Genomic DNA, 25,225 nt, shown 5'->3' with positions numbered 1-25,225 from the left:
TGTTCTATATGGTTAGGGTATCTATCATTTACTAACATCTTCAAAGCTAAAATAAATGGTTTCCTTACATAGACAGCAATGATGTATGGGATGTGGTGAAGGGTTGGAGCAAAATCAATCATTGCTACTGAAAATGATGTTGATTCAGAAAGGAGCTATTCTCAGACAAATCCTTTCCAGTCTGGATTTCTCACTAATTGAACAAATTACTGCTCCCTTGGCAATTAACTTTCTGATGAATTAGCCCTTCCGCCCACAGTTCATCACATCAGAGGTTTATCATCTCCAGTGCCAGCTGTCAACGACAACCTTTTCAGCCGCCATGTGTTGCAGTGTGACTCTGCTGCGAGTGGTTTAGCATCAATGATGGCGGATGTGATGTAAGGGGCCATTTATACGCCATTTATATAGAGCAAGTAGCGCTTCATGACCTCAATTCCACCTTTTCTTTTTTACTAGCACTCAGCAGCTGAGAGACTGAAGTACAGCAATAGGTGGACAAGCGACTGTATCCGTCATGATGGGAATATTGGCATGGCAATCATGAATCTGTGGCAGAAATGACTAACCAATCATAAAGAACATTAATAAAAGGAGGAGTAATTTGCTCTAGTAAATTGCTTCCTCAAACAGATTCCTCTTCTTAGTGTCAGAGTGCCGCCAGAACAAGCCACCTCTCTCAAACACTTCAAAGGTTTTTACTGAAATAATTGAGATGGGGCTCACTAAGGTCGACCCCTCCCCCCTATCTCGTCTCCCATGGGCAGTTCCTTCCCTTGCCCAGGTGTTCCTAAACCCCAGGCTGGTCTCTAGAGTTTAGTCACCCCTTTTGTCTAACAACGGATTGGCTGGTCATGATAGCCTAAGGAAGGGGTTAATTAGGAAGGGGATAGCCTAAGGAAGGGGTTAATTAGATTGCCCCTGGGTCTGTTTCCAAGGGGGGCACTGTCCAGTCCCCCCTTGGGGGACCTTTGAAGGCAATCGTCCGTTCTCTTACTTTCCCTCTGGGAACAATCTAGGAAAGTCCAAACCTAGGTCCCACAACAAAATATTGCAAGAGGCACCTTCTCACCACCCGAGTTTCACCGGGTCCTTTCCTTGCACTCCTCGCCCCGATGTTCTATCCTTCCTTCCTCCTACTCCCCTCCGCTCTCCCCTTCCACTGCCGTTTTCTGCTCCCCATTGCACTCTGCCACTACGCTCTCCTCTCCACACATCCCTCTCATCTCCATACAACCGTTGTACACTACACCCCCACCTTGTCCCAGTTACCCTTCTTTCCATCTTATTCACCTTGTCAGTCACCCCTTCCATCACTCCATTAGTCTCACTCACATGACACGCACTCTCACACCCATGAACCACTTTCTCCCACCAACCAATACCTCACCTTGCAGATGTTTTCACCAATTCTCCTGCATGCTCCTCAGCAACGTCCTTCCTCCACTTGGTGTTTAGGTCCTCCTTGACCTCTCTCAAACAACCTAGATTCCCAGAACCTCTATCCTCTTCCTTGGGCTCTTTTTGTCAGCTGGTCCCCCGAGCCAACCACTGTCTTACTTCTCCACAGGGAATTGGGTTAAAGAGAAGTAATCTAATCGGCTTTAAGCCCCCACACCTTTTTCATATATTCATCCACCTGACAACACACAGAATACAGTATATTTCAAAGATCATATCAGGACTGAACGTAGTGCCAGAAAAGACAGTTTGATATGGCGGCCGCTATGCAGTTCTGCTAAAGGTAGAAAAAATGCTACAGTTCATGTCGCACAAAGCATCTGGAGTGCCAGCTTGATAAGCAGGCAGCTCTGTGTTACCCCTGGAGGTAGGATCAATGGGTCAGTCCATAAAGCGGCAGGATTGTCAGTTTTATTTGTGGGTAGTTCTAAAGTCCTGCAGTTCTTTGACGCCATCTGCCGGTTGGGTTGCTTGCTCCCTCCTCCACCACCAGGCATTCTGGGTGATGTAGTACTATGCGATACACAAACTGGCCTGTATTGTGCAGAACCGATATGGGGCACGAAAAGGTGCTACTATGTTTGTTTATCCAAGCACTGGTAGAAGGAACACAGACTGGGGTCCTCCCAACTCTCACAGTCCGCCTCTGGGTAAGGGTTGGCTCTGGTAAACACCCTGGTAGGTCTACTACCCCAGGTTGAGAGAGGCCCCCATCCCCTTGACAATGTCAAGCCCTGACCCAGTCACACTAGATAAGCTCCCAAAGCAGTACATAAGGTTTAGGAGTAAGGAGAGTGCGATACCACCACGCAAACCAGGAAAAACTCTGGCGTACATGTGACTAAAGGGCATACTGACTGGACAAGTACTCCAGGCACTAGCACTTGGGGAATGTGTACAGTGAAGCACAAGTAGCCGCCTGAAAGATGTAATTAGGGACATCCCTCTGCAAGGCAGAGGTAGCCACCAGGTCTCTGGCAGAATGGGCCGAGAGACCTTCGTATACTTCCTTCCCAGCCAGATTTTAACACACTCAAAATGCAGAGGACAATCAAAACGGACAGGGGCTGCTTGGTAGCCTCCCTGTACCTCTTGAACTCCAGTCTAACTAATGAAGAGCTGGTCATCTTTCCCGATTTCCCCATTTGAAAGACATAGTAGCTGAGAGGCTGCTTGGGGTACATACTGTAAAACCATCCAGCGACCAAGAAAATCACCTTAAGGGTGAGCAACTTCAAAGAACAATAATGTAAGGGCTCAGACGGAACCACCATGTGAAAGCTTAAAATCACATTCAAAATCACACAAAAGAAAATAAACTAGCATGGACGAAACTAGTTGGCTATTCCGCACAAAAGTCAAGATAGAAAAGATACAGACTTGCACTGGATTCCTAGCAAGATAGAGGGAAAGATCAAAGCATCCAGACCTCACTCTGTGAAACAAGTTAAAAACGCAGGCCACCTGCAGCCATTGGTTGACTTGGTGGAAGGCCTTCTGGCAGAAAGGAGTACAATGAGGAAGTAAGGCAAATCCTACTCCTTACATCTCAGCCTCTTAGCAGACAAGCATGAAGGGACACAGCCTTCAGATTTGGAGGGTAGATTCACCCTTGCCAGGAAGCACCATAAAGGGCAGAGCGATGTGTTGTCTTATGTGGAGGATCAGAAGAAGGCCATAGGCGAGGTTAAGGCATATTCTGACTGTGAAGTTTATTTAAAGTAAAATAAGGCCTGTCATTCTCCAACTATGGGATATTCCCAGCCTATCTTTCTAACTAAGGTGCTCGTCAGTCAGGATGAATATCCAAAAACAAATTCATCCTCTGTCCCAATCTGACCCTACCAGTATTATAACTAAGTTGAGGAGAAGGACTCCCTTCTCCTGGTGTTGGTGTTTTGTCACAAGTTTCATCTCACTCCTCGTACTCCTTTCAGTAGACCACATGCAAATAGTCTGTGATCATCCACTTTATCAGGTTTTGCAGTTCTTTTAAGGGCCTGGTACTTCCTTATATTTCCTTGTCATTTAGGTTCCCATTCTCCCTATTGTAAGGTTCGTGAATCTGTTACATTCTTCTCCTCTCTTTTATAGTAGTTCAAGTCCCAATTGCAATTCCCTGTTCACAGGGTGCAGTTTCATATAAGAATGTGGACTTCCTGGCTTCACAGGTTTGTTCTACCCAATTCTCTTTCTTGTGCTCTCTTCGAGATATGGTTGGGCCTTCATTTTTCCCCCAAACTGAGAAGCCTCCAACTTTATTTGTTAGCCATTCTATGGTTTTAGTATTTCATACCTCATTTAAACAGTTCTGTTTCACTGGATTATTTCCAATACTTTTCCGATTAGTACTGGGATGAGTTTTGCTTAAAGAGTCCCACTTGGTCTGCTGGTATTCACATGTTCCGTTTTACCTTAAGAGTTCCAGGGCAACATCGGCAGTACCTGCATGCCCTTGGATTTTCTTTTCTTTTGTCACCACCCCACAGCTTGCTCTCCCCAGTGTCTCCTCCTGAAAGTGCCATTCTTGCCTTTGGGACATCACAGGGATCATGACTCGGACGGAGCTGCTTCCTCCCCTGGATTGTCTCAGCACTGTTGTACGGGCTGACTGCCCACCACTTTGATTCAGTTGTCACGTCAGCTTCATGTTCTCCCAGAGCCCAGCATTCTCCAGCTTTGTTACGCACAGGGCGTTTTCCCTGCATCTCTAGGGTCTTCACTCTCTCACTGGTTATAATTGCATCCCATTTCAGCCCATTGGAGACTCGAATTTAAAGGAATGTCTTCCATTTCTTGTTGTTCATAATATAACTTCACTTGATCTTCATGATGATAACAGCTTGGTATATTGTACAAGTCCATATAAGCCACTTGGAGTCCATCAGGGAGTAACTCATGGGAACAGGAGTCCTTGTCCCCAAAGGTGGAGTCTCTTCCGGTGAGATCCCACTTGCCTCAACCCCTAGGGAGGGTATTCCGGAACAGGCTCACCTCCCTAGTCTCACAGGGGTGTGTGGGGGGGGGGGGGGCTCAGGAGAATGTGCGAATTGCCTTCATTCGTTACACTTAACTTGACAGGGGACCACGGTCCACTCACTGTCAGATAGTCGAGGCAAGTGCCCAACCTATGATACCTCATTCAAGACCTGCAACAGGTCAGTAAGTGCCTGGAGAATTTGGGTCAAGGGGGCTATCATTCAGCACCCACAGATCCATGTTTTGAGGTAGGGCTTGGTCATTCTTCATCACCAAAAAATGGCTGACAAGTCACCTCCATCAGGACAGTCTATATGGGGGGTGTAGAGGAGACTGAGCATTGTGGGAAGCAGTAGCCCTGTGAGCCTTGCGATAGGACATATAAGGCCTAATCATCTGAGGAGGTATTTGGTCACTCTCCCATGTACAGAGAACAACCTCCTTCAGACCCAAAAGTAGTGGACAAACATTAATTAAAAGGGGTTTAGGACCAGGGTTGGCCGAAGGGACAAAGGAAGTTAGACCTCCAATTCTCTCTGGACACCTCGGACTCTACCCTGGTGAGGAACATCTACTGGGCCCGTTTGCAAGAGGGAATCTACCACAGAGAGCAAAGGAGGTGTAAGACTGAAAGGAACCACTGCCTGGTAGTAAGCTGTGCCAAAAGCTAGACCCTAAGAATGTGGGGCCTTCACCTTCTCCAGGGACTCATCCGCTTTCAGCCCTTGGGGAAGACCCTGTTCCAAGATAACCGGGAGGTAAACCGGAATCACAGGCTATCTGGGTGCAGGCAACATAGGTTACCACAGCCTTGGCAAGATATATGGGGTTTCCCATATGCCGAGGCATGCATGGAATCGAGCTCTAGCCAAGTACCTAATCAACAGTGGCAAGTGTTGTCAGATCCCACTTTTGGACACAGAACTCCTCCCGAAGGGAATTCCTCAGCCACCACAGAGTAAGGGCTCCAACCACTAGTTTGGGTTAGGATGAAGGTCCTCAATGATTTGACCAAGCTTTGATATGAAATGACCTTTACAAACCCTTGCAATGTCCAATCACGTGTCTGCACACAGTGGCACCAATGCCAAGAAGGACTGGAACCGAGCCACCAGACGTGCAAATACAGTGATGAGGTCCCCCTGTTGTATTGAAGAATTGCAGTGGGCCCTGGCTTCACCACCAGTGCAGAGGTCGCTCCGGCCAGGGCATTAGTAAAGATGTTCTGCATCTGGCACTTGATGTCTTCCCACTGCTCAGGACTGGGGGAAGGGTGCCGAGTTTGGAGCACTACTTACAGAACCAATATTGAGCATGTATTTGCAGAATTGCATTTAGCTGGTTAAAACGATTTATGTACAGAGAAAGTAGTATTTTACGCAATGAAGCTGAAAGGCCTCAGTTTCCCCTCTCGTGCCAAGAACACATACATTGGCTTTAAACGCTATCCATGCAACCTTACGCAGGTGCACCAGTCTTAGAATGTGAGCCTCACTTCAGAAGAAGGCCAGGCTACGTTTATGCGGCTCTGCATACACAGCATTTTTTTACTGCAGGGGTCGAAAACCTCAAATGTAAAACAAGTTTTTGATATTTTAAATGTGGGGGGAGACGCCCCCTCTCCCCATACCCCCCCCCCCATTTCAATAAATATCGCAACCCTAAGAGTGAGGCTTCAGGATGGCACAGGTTGAGCAGGACCATTTGCAGTAGGACTTCGTATTGTTCTTTCTGGCTGCCCCTGGGAAACAGTCTTCATTCGGTATGCAGTAATAAAATGGCAGCGAAATGTCGCCTTTACAAAACAAAAATCGTGGTTTGACCTGGTAAAGGTGTAACCCATTATACCATTTAAAGGGAGCAGGGGTTGTAGGGGTGTCCCCGCTCCCCTTAAATGGTATAATGGTCCTGGGGATTGCAGGGGCTGTCCCTCGCATACTTTACACAGATTGCAGCGGCAAAACCACGGCCTTTTTGCCGCGATTTTAACACATGGAACCCTTCATTCCGCTGCTCCTCGTGGACTCTTGCCTTCTTGGTGGATGGCTCGGTCGCTGGCCCCCTCAAATGCATCCTACTACCACCTTTGTGAAGGACGGAGTAGAGAGTACTCCAGACAGGCCATATACTGGCAGGTGCCGCAATCCTCTATGTTGTGTTCCTCCCCATGACAAGAGCGTCTGCCTCTCACTATCCCTGCAGTGCTCGAGGCCTCGACTATTACGGTATTAAGTATGACGCAGAACTACTTGTGGCGTTCCAAAGCAGGTACTGCTCAATATTTCTGCCTCAGGCGTCATACCCAGCGCATGGCATGGTGCCCAATGGCGCAGATAGCAGCCGGCAATGCAGAATATCCAAATGTGAGATGAGGAATGTGTTGGAGGAAAGCATACATTGAAACAAGAAGATTGATATGATACGCTAGGATTTTGAGTGAAGAGGAAATTAGATAAGGTGTAGCGATTTTCCTAAACCATACTTCTAGAAATCGCCTGGGGAGGAGGGGGGGGGGGGTAGTCGCGGGGGAGCATATAGCCCAGTGGTAGATCATTTGACTGCAGAGATTTGGGGATCGGTCTTAGTGGCATTTATATTTAATAGAATATGTTCATTCATGCTTAGAAAAGAGTACTTGATGTTTTAGACAACATTTAACTTTAAAAAAAAGTCAGCAACATTGTGTTCAAGTACTGCGATGTCAACATTTTGAGGCCTATTTCAGAGAACTTTCTTTGATATGCCATATGTCTTGGCACCACCCCTGCAGATAGGCAGCATACGAGCCTACCCTCCCCGCCCCTGCCATAGCAAGGAAAAACAGTAAGAAATACACATGCGTCAGCCCTTAGTTGCGGACGTCACTGGTGTGCCGGTGCCTTCAGACCAGGCATCGGCCGCACGTCAAACCCAAGAGCTCCATTATTGCGTTCTCGGATTTGAGAAGGACCCACGAGATAAAAAAAAAAAACAAATCCTTTAATGTATGATAATTACTGCGCACCAAGAAAGAACGTGCTTCAACGAAAATATTTTTCTACAGCAGCAATACATTTTTCATTGCCTAAAATACACCAGTTGTTGAGAATTGGAGTTTTAGCGGGCTTTTACTCCACTCCCACACGTAGGGATTACGCGATTTGCTTCATGGTAGTAGGTTTCTTTCCACTTGCTTGTAACTATGGGGTTTTGTTTCCCTGCATAACCTGGCTCATGACCAAAACAGCGATGCAGTGTTATTCCCCAGCCTCTGGTAATTCAAGGCACCGGCCACAGGGGGGCGTCGCTTCATTGAACGTTAGCCTTACATTGCACGATTGTCTTCTTACATTGCATTCCCTTTATCCTTATCCGCCCAAACCGTAGCCATTCCTGAAACCAGACCCCCAAGAGCCTGCTGTGTTAACATTAACATGATTTGGAAAGGAAAAGGAAATTCAATATGGTGCTTTTGTAATAACTATTTTCCTTTCCGATCCGTGCACACACATTCAGAGAGGGACACGTGGACGGAGAACAAATGGATGGAACACGTGTGAATTACAGAGCAGGATAGTGTTATATATACGTCCCCTCTCACAAATTGTATTTTATCTTATTAGCTGTGTGATCATCAATGCATGTGGTTACAGATAATCACACCTGTGGAATTTAATAGTGTTTTGGAAAAAAAAAAAACATTCAGAAAATAAAAAACAAAAAAAAAACAAGAAAAAGATAATCACACCTTATACGGACAATAAAATATGCTGGGTAAGTTGCATATTAAATAAACTGCAGCTGCTTATTTCAAACTTGTGATGCATGTTAATTAACAGTTTGGTAACTGGAAAACAAACATATTATTCTAGGGATAACTATGCATACAAAACATGTTCACATCTCATGCCTCTTTTAAATGTGCATTTTGCAGTCGTCATATGTATGACAAAAGTGTGTGTGACCATCTCCCCTGGTGTTGTATTCATCTGCAGCAGCAGGGCCTCCAACCTTCATGAAAATAAATGCTTTGAAGAAAACTTACCTTGACTGCTGCAAGTCCCTCACTTCAGATATCTTCCTGCTCAATGTCAAATCACAGAGTAGGTAGTGAGAGAGGATATATTATTGCCTTACACGTAGGCAGACAAGTTCAACACACATGGTGGGACCTACCCAGTCTCTGCAACACACTTGCTGTTCCCAGGAGAAATCAAAAGATTGAGAAATGTCCATTCCTCAAATATTCTTTTTTTTTATACAAGAGTGAAGGTTAAAACGAAAACTAAAAGTCTACAAACATCAGAAATAATAACGTTAAGGTAACAACAAACTTTGTCAAAACATTTAAACAATATATTAAACTCAAATCTCTTGCATCATGTTGAAGAAAGGGGGTCTGCGCCTTCGTGAAGAGGCGATCAGCTTCAGCAGCCACTTGCCCTACATGACCCTTGCTGTACAGTGTCAATATGGCACAGAGTCCATGATTATACACGGGCAGCCGCAACACGGCAGAGACTCCCACACACCTGCTCATCTAGTGCCCAGGATATAGGCAAAGCAGAAAGAGACTGATGAGACGCAAACAATTAAAGAAAGGTCCAAGGAATCATTTGAGATGTCCCACCTCCTGTCTCCAAGAGGGATGAAGGGATACATAGATAGGATGACATGTTACAGTGGCATGATCCATAAGGAAGGAAAAGAAGGGCCCTGCTGGAGCAGGGGGGTCAACTCATTGGGCAGAAGTTTGGACTCAAAAGCACCCCTCGCTGGCCTCACCCTTGGATGTATGACAGTAAAAAGCTTAATGCACAGCTGCAGCTGATGCCTTTTTAAACGGTTAGTCACTAGTGCGATCGATTTGTGCAAGTGAGCAAGCAAGGTGAGCCAGCACAAACCACTCCGGGGAGTTCACAATGGATTTCCATCAAGAGACAGTTTCATAATTGGTCGAAAAGGTGCCTTTTACAGTACAAAATTGAGATGAAATTGGATAAACACAAAAAACACACGGAAACTTCTGATAGCAGAAGTACACTGGAGGATTTCACTGCAGCAAACCACGGGAGTGGCCATCACACAATTGTGCGCACCAGTGGAAAGAAAAGGATGCACAGCACACCAATGTAGACGTTAGCCAGATCACTGAATTAGAGCCGGATGCAGTTGCCGTCAGTAAAATGGCACATTTCTTAGATCATTAAAGGGTCTGGAAACGTTGGATCTCAACCTGCACGCTTACACTTTGTGTTGTTTAAAAGAAATGCCTTTCCTTGCATGAAAATTAAATTCGTAAAGTAAGGCTCGCAAATGACACCTCAGCCGAAACGTGGCACTGGTTTCAGGTATAGCATCTTTGAAATTGTATGTTTCCGCAACAGCGATGTCTTATAGGGCATTGTTGGGTATTCGGTAGACCTCCGAATAATTGCTTCCGCCCTTTAAAAATGGTGGCAAAGTCTTACGGGATATCTGCAGAAACCTAACACAATCTTTTTATATTTGTTTGATGGCTTTCATTTTTGCCAGTCACTCTGCATTATACCTTGCTTTCATATCCCATCCATTTAGATAATGTCGCTTCTACTCACGTGGTGCTCCCAGACAATCTAAAGTACTAAAGTCTTTCTGTCACTATGGAAACTGAAGCCACAGCAGCAGACAAGCCTCCTCGTTCCCCTCTACTGCCCGAGTACATAGCTATGCAAAGTGCACGGTCCATGTGCGGGGCCCGATGAAGGGGCATCATGGCCTGCAGGCCTCATGTTTGACACCAGACACTAGAGGATCCACCGTCCTAGTATCGGGCAGTCGCTTCAAGGGAATTGGAGAAAAACAAATAGATGCTGAAGGGAAGGCATGGTGCCACAGCAAATAAGGACTTGGCGAGGAGCAAGAACGAGCTAGGTGGTGCCATTTGGGAGCCAGAAGCGGACAAAGATGGAATTTCTTTAGAAACCGATTCAATAGTTAGTAGGGAACAGGTCATGGATAGGGATAGTGATCCGTAAAGAGAATTTGCATGAGGGCAAGGTGGTTTAGGATAAGCAATAGAAAGGGTTCAATGGATTGGATATGAAGAGCCCACGAATAGGTGGAGAATAGCAGCTAAAGCCCAATACAATGGAACGAAATGGGGGCTAGAGTTTAGCAGTAGAAAGTATCAGATACAGCTGAATAAAGTAGGATCAAGGTTTATTTAAAAAGGTATGGTTAGTTTTACTGGCTGTGCGTCTGTCCATAGTGAATATAAGGAGTATATGGTGCTATAACTTTAAACATCTCATGTTCATATTTTTGCGAATTAATTTAGGGTACACAGAATACGTTTTAACACAAATTAAACCAAACAGCAAATACGTGTGAAATCTGATCAGTCACAAAAGACATAGCTGAGATTGATTCAGGGAAGAAAACCTCTGGTTTAGAGGTAGTGAGATGAAGAAAGTGAGACTGCACCCAAGACTTGGGGCCAGGCAGTAACAGGTGAGTGGGGAGAGTAAGAATGTAGAACAGGAAACAAAGATCCATGAGTCACCTACATAAAATGGCAGCCAAGACCAAAGGAAGCAACAATAGAACATAGTGGAGTAGCATGCAGTGAAAAAAGGAGGCGGTCAAGAACAATGGCAGTAGGCTCCTTTCCAGCACAAAAAATAGAAAAGGTGTACTCAGTAATTAGTATCGATCGCAGAAGAGAGCCAGAAAAACGTGAATTATAAAGGTTAGCAAGCAGAGAATGGTGATCAGATGTGGCAAAAGCTACCGAAACATCAAGAAGAATGAGAATAAAAGATAGCAAAAAGAATAAAGAAGAGAGTAACACACAAGAGATGTTTCTGTGGAATGTAAGGGACACAAACTGGATTGATATAATAGAAGACATTGATGATCAAAGTAATGATACGTTATTTATATAGCACATATTTACATACAATATCACCCAACCGAAATTGGTACTCCTTTATAGACCTCAGAAGGATGAAAGGCTGAGTTGGCCTTGCCGGGATTCAAACCTGCAGATCACGCTCAGATCGCAGTAGCGAGCTCTCAACCCGTTGAGCTATCTTACCGGCTATGTAGAATGTATGTAGCAACTTCGAGTAGAATCAATATGGTCAAGTATTTTGGACAGGAATGAAATTGGACGGAAATTAGCAGGGAGAGAAGGATCCGTAGAGTATCTTTTTTAGAAAGGGAAGAATAGCAGTTGTTTGAAATCAGTAGGAAAGAGAGAAGTCTTGAAAAAAGATGTTAAGAATAGAAGTAAGTGAGCGAAGACTTAGAAAAAAGGTAATAAGATTAAGTGTCACGAGGTGAATCAGTAGGATGAGCATGGGAGGGGAAGAGAACATTATCTGAAAGGGATGAAAAGAAGGGGAATGAGGAAGGAGCCAATAATGATGAAGGAACAGTAGATCCACGAGAGGAAACTGAGGAAAAGAGAGAAAGAATACATCTGGGAAATTCGAAAAGCAGTTGGAAAATAATAGAGTAAGAAGGATAGAGAGAGAAGATACAATTAAGGGGTTGTAACAGGCGATGGGAATCAGTAGAAAAGGAAAGAATAGGGTTGGAGAAATATTGCCTTTTAGCAGCAAGAGAAGTGCCATGGGAGGAATGCAGAGAATAAAGCAAGCTGTGATCCATAAACAAAGGAGTCGTTTTCCTGGGCCTTTTCTGCCCCAATGGAGAGAGGTCTGCAAAGAAAGAAGCTCAGCAGTGAGCAAAGGTTGGGGTGGTTTAGGAAAAGGATGGAAGGATTGAGCAGGAGACCTGGAAGTCAGCTGATAAAGAAGAAAATGAACTTAAGGGGGTTGGGGGGAGGGGGAGAATGAAGCGTGTGGATCTGAAACTAGGAGTATCAAACCATCTAAGGTTACAGTGAGTAAAAGTGGGTAAGGAGGAAGGAGACTAACTGTCAGAAAGAGCAGGAGTAAAAGATGGTCGGAAGAATAGAATGGAGTCACAGTGGTAGAAGAGTCAGAGGGAACTGGAGCGAAAATTAAGATAAGGGAGGGGCATGGCTTGCAGCACCGGCAATGCGGTTGCTTCCTTAAGAGCCTCTGTGAGGAGCCAGTGGTATCCCGCCTATAGCAGTGGCCAGGGTGTCGATGCCAGAATAAAAAACAGCGCCAAAAGCGAAACAGTCATGGAGGTCCTGAATTAAATTGCAGCGAAATTGGTGGCCGGCCGATCTTCAATGCAGCCACCCGAAAATAAAGCCTCCCTGGGAAAATAATTCAAGATGGCACCGGCCGCAGGGAAATAGAATCAGAACGTGTCTGAGTCGACAGGAGCCCGTGGAGAACAGACGGACGCAATACATTGAAACCCCGGATATGTGGAGTCACTGTGTACCAGATGACTGAAATCAGTTGATCTACAAATAAACCCGGGCCATCGGAGCGGTACAGAAACAGAGCGAGGACCGACCTCACAACAAGGGCAAACGCCACTGAGGCAAAAGGAGGAGGGAGTCCCTGGAGGAATAGTCGCAGAAGCCCCCCGGATTGAGAAGGAAGGTCAAGCAACAACAAACCCATAGGCAACAGATGGCAGGTAGGGGCTAGCAGGTCCTCACATTCTATGACAGAAGGCAGATCTCTGCCGGGGAAGACATTCAGGGAAGCCCAAGGAGCCAGACAGTCCTGTACCTCCCAAGGGCAGCACTACTGCAAAGCCATAGTGATCCCCCAGAGAAGTGTTTTACCAACAAAGAGTCCTGCAGGGACTACGCCGCAACAAGGGGAAAAAGGGAGAATTTCTGATACTGCAAGCAAGAGCCGCTTCCACCCCTACCCCTATAGGGGAGTAGGCAGATGCAACACAGCCTGCCCCATCACCAGACACTGGGAGGTGAGGACCCTCCCAGCTAAAGCAGAACACAAACCCGCTTATAGAGCGCTGGGGCAACAGCAAGGGGACGACTCCTTGGCCCTCCTCCTCCCCCACAGCCGACCCAACGTTCCCACAGCCAGGAGGCTACCAACAATCACAGGAACACGCTCGTCGTCTCCAACAAGCGAACACAGGGACCTATGAACCCCCGGGTTTGAGGCGAAGCACACAGCCAATAATAAACATGACCAAATACTAGAAACCGCACAAATGTGCGGACATAGCCACCCTTCTGCAACCACAAGATAAAGGGAAGAAACCAGTAAGGCCCCCACCCCTCAAGTTCAGTCACCCGGAGTGTGATAAATCAATGTTGTTGCTGGACCGTACCCACAAGCTATGCAATTGCAGAGGGGCCTCCACAGAATTCCCACCAGACGTAATCGCCCACATTCATTCCTTTTCCACAAAGCGAAATCGCATGGCTGCAAACCGCCTACAAGGCGAGCTGACCTTTCAAGTAGCACTGATTCAAATTTATTAGGATCCGGCAGTGGCAACTGTACAAATGCGCAGAGCACAGACCACTTACCATCTTCCTTCAGGACCAGAAAAATCAGATATTGCTGGCTTTTCCCCGCTACTCTCCAATTCCCCGCCAAAGGCATGAAGCGAACTATTAGCACTCTGGAAGAAGCAGAGTACATCCGGATAGGGAAATCCTCTACCACAGATGAAGACCTTACAGCACCATTAACTGCAGGAGGAAAAAAAGACAGACTCCAAACAAAAATGCAATACCTGGGCAAACGGAGCGAGGGGTCAGAAACCAGTAAGCTTCCCACAACAGACATGACCGACTTCAGCAGCCCTCCCACGGGCTCCCTGTTAGGGGGCAAAACGGCACTTCAAGTGAGACTCCCTCTAACCACTCAACAACGGTGCCTGGGCTCCATACGGTATACACCAACCTCGAAGAGTGCAAACACTCGCTGGCCAAATGGCCTTATTTTTGTTGCTCAGTTCAGTAGACAAGGAAGCCCCCTCCACAACAGAAACTATGCTTTGTCTCCCTCAACATACAAAGCCTGAACTCCCCTAATAAACACAGGTCAGCTCTGCAACCCCTAAATGACCTGGAGCGCTCAGTGGTATTTCTCCAAGAAACTCACCTTATTGAGGCGGACTTCCCACGGCTTCGCTGCAGAACCTTTCCAAAGCAATACCGATCATCTAGTGGCGCTAAAAAAGGGGGCACAGCAATTCCTTTGGTGACGCGAGTCCCCTTCACAGAATTGGGAGATCTGCATAGCCCCATTTGGCCTTTTACACACTCTAGTCTCAGTGTTCCCACTGGAAAACAAGAAGAATGCCTTGCAGAATTGGAATCCAACCTACTACCTTCTTGGAGGGGCAAGTATAGGAGGGAACTTTAACGAAGTCCTGGACCCTCTCGCTGACGGGTCCCGCCAACCAGCAGCAAGAGACAAAAGACCTCATGTGCACTGCACCTTCTCTCGCATTAACTTGCTCTTGGTTAGCCCCCAGATTATGTCATACACGGAAGAGGTGGCCATCAGGACCAAATGAATCTCGGACCATTCCCCAGTAATCCTTACAGCCCAAATTAACGACACTGACCCCTCTGCCCCCTAGACCCCTAGACCCAGATGGAATCCCCACGACCCAATGTTAAGTGACATGTCACTCAGGAATTACCCAACTAAAGCCATTCAAAACTATTTCAATGAAAAGCCTCTTGCACTGACATCGTTAGCCAGCAGATGGGACGCAATGAAAGCAGTCATTAGGGGCGGAAATTAATAGCCCACGCAGCAGTGTACACAAAACGCCAAACACAAACATCAAAAAGCGCTTGGAGAGTCAAGTGGCCGCCGCAGAACTTGAACACAAAAAGGGATGGTCTCCCAATGCCTCCTAAACTTTACGCATAGTCTAGAATAAACTGGAGGCCCACTTCGCAGAGGGAACAGCACAAACCCTGATAAGAACAAAACAAGGCTATTACGCTAAAGGTAATAAAGCTAATAGAAACCTGGTGCGCAAATTGGAGAAAACCCAGAGAAAAAAACCCGATTAGTTCAAAAGACTCACAGGGCACTTCCCAATATGCAGAAGACGTCAAGCTACAGTTGGCTACGTCACATTTAACGGAGAGCATGTCATCCATCCAACGCTCACAAGTCCAACAGGAAGGCTACATGGCAAGAGCTTCCCTTCCCAAAATAGCAATCAGTGACAGAGAAGCCTTGGAATTACCAATCACGGCATAAGAGGTTGACTAAGTGATCAAAACCTTAAAACCCGGAGCCCCAGACCCCGATGGATTCTCCCACAAATTCTATAAAATCTTCAGAAGGACTCCTCACAGGCCCCCTTACAGAGCTCTTTTCCTCCTTCCGAGAGACAGGTACAACAACTCCCTCTATGCAGGAATCCATAACCATTTTGTTACTAAAACTCGGAAAAGACCCAAGTGAATGTGCGTCATATAGACCGATATCTTTATTCAATATTGACGCAAACATTTATTCTAAAATCCTAGCAAACAGGCAAGCAAATATTCTCCCCAAAATTATCGAAGCAGACCAGTCAAGCTTTATTCTGGGTAGGAGCACCAGAGACAACCTTCGGAGGGCTCTTAATTGAGTGGAGGTGGCTGTTTCGGAACAGCGCACACTTGCTTTATTATCCTTAGATGCAACTAAAGCCTTTGAGAAGGTAGATTGGGCATTTATGCGATTAGCCCTTGAAGCATTCCACTTTGTCACTTCATCTAGCAAATTGTAACTCCCCAAAAACAATCCTCAGGGTAAAGAAGACATTCCCGGCCCCATTTCGTCCTCCTGTAGTACAGGACAGGGCTGCCCACTTGGTGATCTTTGCCCTCATCATGGAACTCCTGGCTCAACGATCCGTAATAACACCTCCATCTCAGGGTTGACAGTAAAAAGCGACCACTACACAATATCCCTCTACGCAGACGATATAATGCTCTCACTCACCAACTGTCAGGCCTCCCTTCCAAAAGGCCCCAACGGTGTTGGAATTCTTTGGGAAAGTGGCAGGATTCACTGTTGCTAAGTCAGGGGCCCTGAGGGTGGGACTAAATCCAAATGAGAGATTCTCTCCAGAGGGCCTGTGCGGTAGAATGGAGCTCCAAATAAAATACTTAGGGGTCCGCATAGTAGCAAACCCAAAAGGTCTCTTTTACACCCAACTTCCCCCGCCTCTTTAGTGACCTGGAAGCCGATCTGAAGAGATGGACAACGTAAGAGATCTTACTCATGGGGAGAATTACGGCATGCAAAATGAACCTACTCCCAAGATACTTGTACCTTTGCTCGGCACCAACAGTGGCAATCCCTCTGAAACCACTCACCAAATTACAAAGGCAGATCTCCCAATTTATCTGTAAGGGGAAGAAAGTGCGCATAGCAAAGTTGGTGATGATGGCCGATGCCAAATGGAGGGGGTTCGTAACTACTATGTCGCAGCACAATTGGCAAACATGCTTACCTGGTAATCTCCTGCAAACCCCCCGAAGTGGGTATCCATCGAACAATCCAGGCTCCCCTCACCTTTTAGTGCTCTACCAAATTTTACACAATTAGCGTGTAGGAGCTGGACAAATCTCTTATCCTCCACTAAAAACCTGTCACTGGGCAGCTAAAAGAAAAAGGACCACAAAGGGAATAGGCTCCCTCTCCCCAGTCTTTCACAATCCAGACTTCTCGCCAGGCCTACAATCAGCTAACTTTAGGAACTGGAGAAGGGGAGGAAATCAAAAAGGTCTCACAAATCTACAGCAATGGCCCGGCTTTCACTTTTGAAAAATGCAACAATCGATTCTCCCTACTGGAATTGGACACGATTCCCTACATGCATATTCACCACTGCATTACGCATCAGTCTATCAAACATGGGGCCACACGTGAGCTTAGTGCCTTGGAACTGACATTACAGATGGGCCCTCAAGGAGGAGACACTTGAGGTGGTACAAGCTCCTACAATGGGACATGCTATGCCATTGGTCCATCCTAAATACATGGCCCTTTGGGAAGCCGATCTGGGACAACCCACAGAAGACCAAACATGGTTGGATATCTGGACCAGGAGTAAAACTGCCTCTAGATGTGTTACCAAATAAGAATGTGCCCTAAAACTACTATACCGATGGTGTCCCCCCCCCCAACCCCCCAATACGCTTGCACCACCTTGAGAAATCACTGAACCCTGCCTGCTGGAGGAAATGTGGTTCGCCCGGCTCGTACTTCACATGTGGTGGGACTGTCAGGTGGCGCAATCCTTCTGTGAGGCAGTAATTAAAGCAATTGAGCCCATCACCCAGACAACCCACCTTTGAATCCAGAAGTGGGGACTAGGGACCCTTCTCCTAGAGATTCACCCCAGAACCAGAACTACGGCAAAACGAATCGCCCAACTCCTCCTAGTGGCGAAAATAATGCTCGCCCGTAGATGGAACACACAGGACAGAAAATGTCATGCCAACTAAATAGGGGACCACTCCACCGTTTCACCAACATATGGGCCCCAGTCCTGGACTAAGGACCACCCAGCCCAAACGCATCAATCACAGACAAAAAGACTCCCCCCCCCCCCCCCCCCAACCCCACACCCCCCCACCGAGGACAATCCAATACCAACAACCTTCTCTCCCCACGGCCAAGGAGGGCCAAGCCACTAATTAATAAATGTTGAATTCACTACTATGTGCCACCAATCTATTAATGATGTATACCGCAACCGTTTAAATAAAGGATTAAAAAAATAAAATAAGCCAAAAGGAATAACCAGAGTAGTAGGAAAGGGGACAGAGGTACTGGACAAAATGACAGGACTCAATCTAGCAGTTAGAGAAAAGAAGAGGATGCATGAACTATAGATGAAGATTAAAATCGCCAAGAGAAAAAAAATAATGGAATATCAAAAAGGGAAGAAGAGAAGAAAGCAACAAAGTCATCACAAAAGGATGGTAAATCAAAAACGCAAAGCAGTAAGGCTCAAGGACAGAATCACTGTAATTTTCAAAAGAGGAAACAAAAGTGGAAGGGCAGATGAAGAGTGCAATAAAGAGACAGAAGAGTAAAACAAAGTAACAATATGATTGTCTTTACCAGAAAGTTGTTTAGTATGAGAGAACATACTACAAGAGCAGCTAAGAGAAGGGAGGGCACATGGTAATTTCATGTGATTCAAGTCTTGAACAAAGAGCGTATATTAAAATCGAAAGAATGAAATGTGACTTGACTGTTAAACTGTACAAGCGTTCAGCAGGCCAATAGAGAGGAATGTAGGAGTGGGGGACACATGTCAGATTGGTTAAATTACAAGAACTGAGTGGAGGCAAGCCTATGCATGCAAGTGAGGTATCGTTGATAGGAATAAAATGAGGCATAAGAAAAGAAGGAAGCAAAAAGAGAAACCTAAAAACGGTAGGAGAAAATGTAAAATATGGTGCCAAGAGTGAACAATGGAAAGTGGGGAAGGCATAAGGCAGGTGACGCCAGACAGCATGGTGCGTCAGAATGGAAGAGTGGACATCATATTGCCTAGAGGATGGAAACAAAGCAAGCCCACAAGGTTCCATGGCCAGCTCCAGTGCTTTAAGTAGGCCAGGCCCAGACAGTCTCCAAAAAGTGGGACTGAGCCTGGGCCCTCCACAACATTGGCAGGACATAGTCTCCCGCTGGGACGGTATATGCGACTGCCATTAAGTCAGGCAAGCTGACATAAGTGCCTGCCAGAAGCTGTAGCTGTCTGGCACTTCTCTGTCAGTCACTGTAAATTCCTCTGGGGACCCTCTCGCGGCAGCCACACTACTGCAAAGGAAAGCTTTAAAACCTCTAACGGAATGGATGAGAGACAAAAAGGTGCTCTACCACTGGACTTTCCCCTCTGCACTGGTGTTCAACCTGGAGGGTAAGCAATGGCAAATACGCATAATGAAAAGAGGCTGAAAAACTGCTGAACCCAGCAGGAGCAAACGACAATGACAAGTACGCCACGTCTCTTACAGAGGATTTATCGAAGGAGATTGTGCAGCCCTGGACACGACTGGACAGGAGAAGGCGGATCAAAGGCCCAACGCAAAAGGGCAAGAAAAGTGCCAAGCCCCGAAAGGGATCATTCCGCTGACAAAGTAGAAGATCTTCCAAATCTGAACCCTTGCAGGTGCCTCTGGTGCCTTTGTCTGAACAAAGGCAGCACGCACCCCGAAAATAGGCACAGTGATCTCTGAAAGGAAGAACTAATGCACCCAACGAAGGAACTGAGGCGACAGGAGTTGAGAGAGTGAAAAGAGCGTCTGAGACCGAAAGCCGTAACTGTAAACAGCACTACAGAAGCCACCGTTGTGTTTTTATGCATCAACCAATGGGCATTGCTTGTCCACAAAAGGTTGGTTGTCGGGACCTGAGCCGGTTTCCCATAGCATAGTTGGAGTGCCTCAGTGGCCAGGGGGTGGTTTGGGGGGAGGTAGTTGTCTTGGGGATACACTAGTTGGGGGAAGTGTTGTTGGATAAGGGTTCAAAACAGGGACATATCGAGATAGCATCTCAGGAGGAGAAATAGCACGGGGGCCACTGGCTGCCAGATGTCAGAAGCTAAAAGTCGGTTGGGAATGGCACAAATAGACTCAACTAGAGAATTTTGCATGGTAACCTGGAATGTGCAGGGCCTCAACTCTCCAGGAAAATGAATCGGTGGAGCGCAAATTAACAAAAATCTCTGCCAGTGTAGTCGGCCTGTAGGAAACACTTTCTAGCAAAAGATGAGAAGCGCATCCTCTTTAGGTGATTCATCAAATGCGATTTTTCTACTGCTGGGGAGGAAAAAAAGGGGAGCGGCGCTGCTCTTTAGCCAGGAAATCCACTGTCGCAGATGACGGTGAAACGAGACCCAATGGGGAGATTCTTACTGGTTAAGGGCTATGTACTGCCCAAATAGCGCCCAAGGCCGGTTTCTCCACACTATCCTACAGGACATAATCGCATTCACGGAAGGACGCCTCCTCATAGGAGGAGACTTCAACTTGCTCCCCAACCCGAATAGCGATAAAACCCTGCCTCCATCAAGAGAGGATGTCTCACGAGCAATAGGACTGCGACTACACATTCTACTCTTATGTCCATAAAGGCCTCTCCAGAATCGATTTAATCCTAATGTCCAGTGAATTGCCTGGAAGAAGTGCCAATACATCTGAGGTGATCTCTGATCACGCCCCAGTACAAGCCCAGATTAGGGTATGCGGTCTTCCAAGGCCACCGCAACGGCACTGGAAGATGCAAGACTCACTATTGTAGGATGCAGTAATCAAAGAGGAAATATCCAATGCACTTACTTGTTACTTTGGGGAAAACTCCTCAGTGCGATGCTCGGAAGCGGCAATCTGAGACGCCATGAAGCCTGTTATCAGCGGAGTGATGAGAAGATGTGCCACTGCGCAAAAAAGGGGGGGGGGGGACAACTGCAGCAGTCTAGGCTGGAAGAGAGGGTAGCGGCCATGGAAAGGACGCATAAAAAGAACCAATCTGTGAAGACAGGGAGAGAACTTCAGGCTAAAGCCGCACTGGAAATGCATCTGGCGGACAGATCCGCCAAAGCATTGGCGTACACCAAACAGTTCTATTATATATGATATGATAGGTTATTTATAAAGCGCTTAATACCCAGAGGTTTCTAACCGCGGACCCGGGGATCGAACCTGTGCTGCTCCGCATCATCTTGCTTCCAAGGCGAGCACGTTGCCCCGGAGCTATCCTCCCGAGACATTTAAAAAAGCAATAAGGCCAATAGGCTATTAGTTTACAAATTAAAAAAGTTCCACACTCGTAATAATAGTCCCACTCAGAGGTAAAGACGCGTCTCTGCTGACCTGGGAGGACGACAAAACGAGCGCAATGATGAACGATCATAGCGAGGTAGTGACGAGGAGCCCGATTGATGAACTACTGCAAGCTAACTATCTAGCCACCCCCTCCAACCCCCCAGGAAAGCCTGAGCTAACTCCGCTAGAGCCCCTTCAACTCCCCATAACCTTGTTGGAAGTGAAAGAAGCCATAAAAACCCTGAAAACGCAGCCCCAGGGTCTGATGGATTCTCTGTGAGGTTCTATAGGGTGTATGCTCACATTCCAGCTCCCCATCTCACAGCCCTCTAACTCCTTCTTAGCCACAGGGAGCATCACTCCATCTATGGAGGAATCTCTGACTATACTCATGCCCAAACCAGACAAGGACCCAGTGGACTGTGCAATATGTCGACCCATAACAAGAATGAATAATGACGCAAAGGTCTTCTCCAAGATCTTGGCATCTAGACTCGCTGGGGTCCTCCCACACCTAATTCCTCCAGACCAAACAGGTTTTTATCCAAGGCTGCACTACACATAACATCAGACGTACCCTCAACCTGGTTGAAAGCGCCTCAAAAATGAAAATAGAAATGGCTGTGCTCTCACTCGACGCTCACAAGGAATGCAACCTATTAGACTGGGGCTACATACAGAAGACACTAACCCGCTTTTGAATTGGCCCAAATTTCATTAAATGGGTCATGGCAAACTATCAGCATCCCTACATCTCACTGAGAATCAATGTGATATGATCCCCCTAAGCTCCACATCTCCCGAGGCTGCTCCACATCTCCCGAGGCTGCCCCCCCATCTCCCCTAATATTGGCTCTCTGTGGAACCATTTGCAACAGAAATTTGAAAACACACGGATTCAGGGGTTACAGTTTGGTGGGAACCAGTACAAGGTCTCCATGTATGCCGAGGACGTCCTCCTATCCCTAACACAGATTGAGAGCTCCCTAGAAGCTCTTGGCAAGAGGTCTCAGCATTTGAAGAGGACTCAGGCTTTAGGGTTAATTACGGGAAGTCACAAGCTTTGGGAATAAACCTTATCCAGGAGCGCAGGGTAGCATTACCAAACATTAGCTCCATACAATGGGCTAAAACACAAATCGTCTACTTAGGGGTCAACATTCCAAACAAAACTGAACGAATATACCGGGCCAACTTTCCTCAGCTGCTCTGATACTTACGAAAGGACCTGTAGAGGTGGCATAAACAAGAGGTATCATGGCTGGGGAGAATTGTAGCACTAAAAATGAACTTGGTCCCGAGGCTGCTCTACCAGTGCCTAGCGCTACCGGTAACGCTACACACAGGAGCGCTCCAAAGGTTACAAAAGGGTATCATGAATTATGTCAGTTAGGGAAAGGCCAAGAATTGCTAAACGAGTGATGCTCAGAAGAACAGTCATGGGAGACCTGGGGGGGGGGGGGGGAGGGGTTCCCAGACGTTTCTATCCGGGGATTGTGTTGCTGGGCGATACAGGCAGGGGACATTCCCACTCACTGGACACTTGGTGGACTTGATCAACCTTCATGTGGTGGGAGAAATGATGGGACACAGTGGTGGAAGAGAAAACGGCCTTCCGAGTGAGAGTTATGGGAAGATTTTACAGCACCTGTGCGCCCTTTCTGGACTATGCAGAACAATTCCCAGGTATAGTACGACAACCACCAGTAGTTCGATGGTGTACAAAGCATTGAACCCATATAAACGCACCCCTAAGCAGCCAACCCCCGACAATGGAACTGTGCAATATACTTAACCCTGCAAATGTATTGTCCTATGCTATGTTTTCTCACACTATTAAGCCTTACATGCACTTGTACTCTGACCCAACCTTTGTTGTTGTAAAATAAAAACCAATAAAGGTTATTTAAAAAAAAACAAAAAACAAAAAAAAAAAAATCAGGTGATGCACCACCCTCATTAAATTAATGGGACATTTGCCAATTGACATAATATACTGAATCAGCCTTTGAAAAGCGCAAGGTACTGTGACAAACATAGCATCTGAAAGTGCCACCCCTCCTTTGTGTCTTTATCAAGACAAAACATAGCATCCCAATAGCCAGCGGTTACAATTGGAACATGTAAACTCATGCCAGGCATGCCTCCATTTTCACTTTCTACCTTATATGTCATTTTGAGGTATATCTCTGGCATAAAATTGAACAAGACAATTGCTTTTATAGTTAATTTTAAGTCATCTGAAGCCCTACTGACATAATGCAAGGCACAATGGGTGATGCCTGCTCTGTGCACTTCTAATTATGCCGAGTATGCCAATCATCTATTCTCAAGATAATAAAAAGAATAGTACTGCTTATGTGTGTAATACAGTATGGTGCCATTTTTGGCCATCTACTGGAAATGAAAGTGTCGGACATTGCCACAATGGAAGATTAAAAAATGTCCTCTAATCTTGATAGCAATTATGAAAAAAAGGACTTCCTCTTTTGATAAGCAATGCACCCCTTTTCTGAACGTTTGGCACCCCTTGATTGATGATCCATACAACGCTGGCTTCAATGAATGTATAGTAAATTTGCTACGTAAATTCAAGCTGCATTAAACAGGCATGTGGGTCATTTATTGTGCTTGATCAAAATTCTAGTGGTCGCAGCAGAATTCTTGCTTAGGTGAAGCTGGAATAAATTAGGATGTTTTTTATTTAAATGTATTTGGTTATCGGGCTTCCCATGCTGTCAGCTCCTCCTAGTATGTATTTGTAGGCTGTAGTACTGATCAGTGATGAATTCATAAAGGTCTTTAAAAACAAAAAAGGCTAGCAGTGATCGTGGGCGCCATTTTATGTAGTTCAACTGTGCAACATGGTCATTTAGGGATTATTTATAAATACAGGATTTTCTTTGTAGACCTGGTAGCCATTCTAGAAAGATATCTTACATCACAATTTAACGGGCAAGTAGCCAATTATAATAAGTCACTACACAATGACAACTTACAACATAAGTATGCGTGTTACGTTGACATGCAAAATAGATAAGCAAAGGAAAGTGATGCATTGTACAAGACACTGAAAAGGTGCAAAAAGGATAACCAGACTAGAATTCATTTAATTTCTAGGGTCAAACCCAACACATTTCGTCCTTACAATTTCCAGGACCCTGTTGCATGCTGGATTTGTACAACTATAACAGTCCTTTTCTTCCCATCTGTGTGGAGGAGATAATGCTCCGAATCAGGCAACACTACTGTAAATCATGTTACTGTTATTACACTAGTACTTTAATTTACCAAAGGTTTTCTCACCACATCATTAAGAAACAGACCTCATTTCAGGAAACGGCGTGGATGTTTTTTTTCCAGTATTATTTGGTGAACTATTCGCGCTCAGGAAGCAGGAATCCGTAAGTGACTTTCACTGTGTAATCAGAGAAGATATTTCAGATAATTTTACTTGCAGCAGTTTGTGTTCACATGCATTTCATTATTTTGGATAAAAAGCATTGCCTAACAAATATTCAATCAAATAATAACTGCTTTCTTCAAAGTATTGTGCTACGAAGCCCCCCATAAGATGGCAGTTATGCGCTATACAAGATTACTTTGTATTACATTGCAAAATAATGTTAAAAAAAAACACAACATTAGGAGGAATTGAACAAGTGGGCTTTCAGAAAAGCATGAAAGGTGCTTAAAGGGGAAGAGCACGAAAATTGTGAAAATGTGCTCAAGCAAGAATAGACGCACTAAGGAGCGAAGAAGGCAGGAAGCAAATAAAGTGATGAGAAGTTCTAGGGCAGCGCAATGCGACACCTATTTACATGCACCACAAAGAAAGCAAAAACAAACATGTCAAAAGGAAAGGGAGCCAATCCAGTGTAGTGAGAGAAGAGACAAGCTCTGTAGTTGCATGGACTACTAAATCGTAGAGGGCCAAAACATAAGCAGGAAGATCAATGAAAAGGTTATGAGCACTAAATGTGGAGAAAGATTGTATTTTAAAGTATACGGATATCATGCAGCTGATATCACTAGGTGCAGGCAAGAAAAGATGCAATCCGAGAAAATGGGAGAGTGAGCAAAGGTGCC

At 45.8% G+C, this 25,225-nt stretch overlaps 1 protein-coding gene across 5 annotated transcripts in view; it reads right to left on the bottom strand.

Annotated features, from left to right (window-relative positions):
- The window catches only part of EXTL2 (exostosin like glycosyltransferase 2), a 159,500-nt gene that overhangs the window by 60,886 nt on the left and 73,389 nt on the right, over positions 1-25,225 (bottom strand). For 2 of the 5 annotated variants that reach the window (XM_069641568.1, XM_069641567.1), the window contains one exon: positions 24,443-24,554. The exons of 2 other annotated variants lie outside the window; for them this stretch is intronic. In XM_069641568.1, coding sequence (XP_069497669.1) covers positions 24,443-24,450 — 8 coding nt within the window. In that variant the 5' untranslated portion in view covers positions 24,451-24,554. The remainder of the gene's footprint in view (positions 1-24,442; positions 24,555-25,225) is intronic. One more of the 5 variants, XM_069641569.1, reaches the window with a different exon arrangement.

This window comes from Ambystoma mexicanum, chromosome 1q (genome assembly GCF_040938575.1).
Source record: "Ambystoma mexicanum isolate Mex_15411 chromosome 1q, UKY_AmexF1_1, whole genome shotgun sequence".
NCBI classification, from domain to species: domain Eukaryota; kingdom Metazoa; phylum Chordata; class Amphibia; order Caudata; family Ambystomatidae; genus Ambystoma; species Ambystoma mexicanum.
Note: the sequence above shows the minus strand (reverse complement) of the source record. Positions and strands in the feature narration are given on the sequence as shown.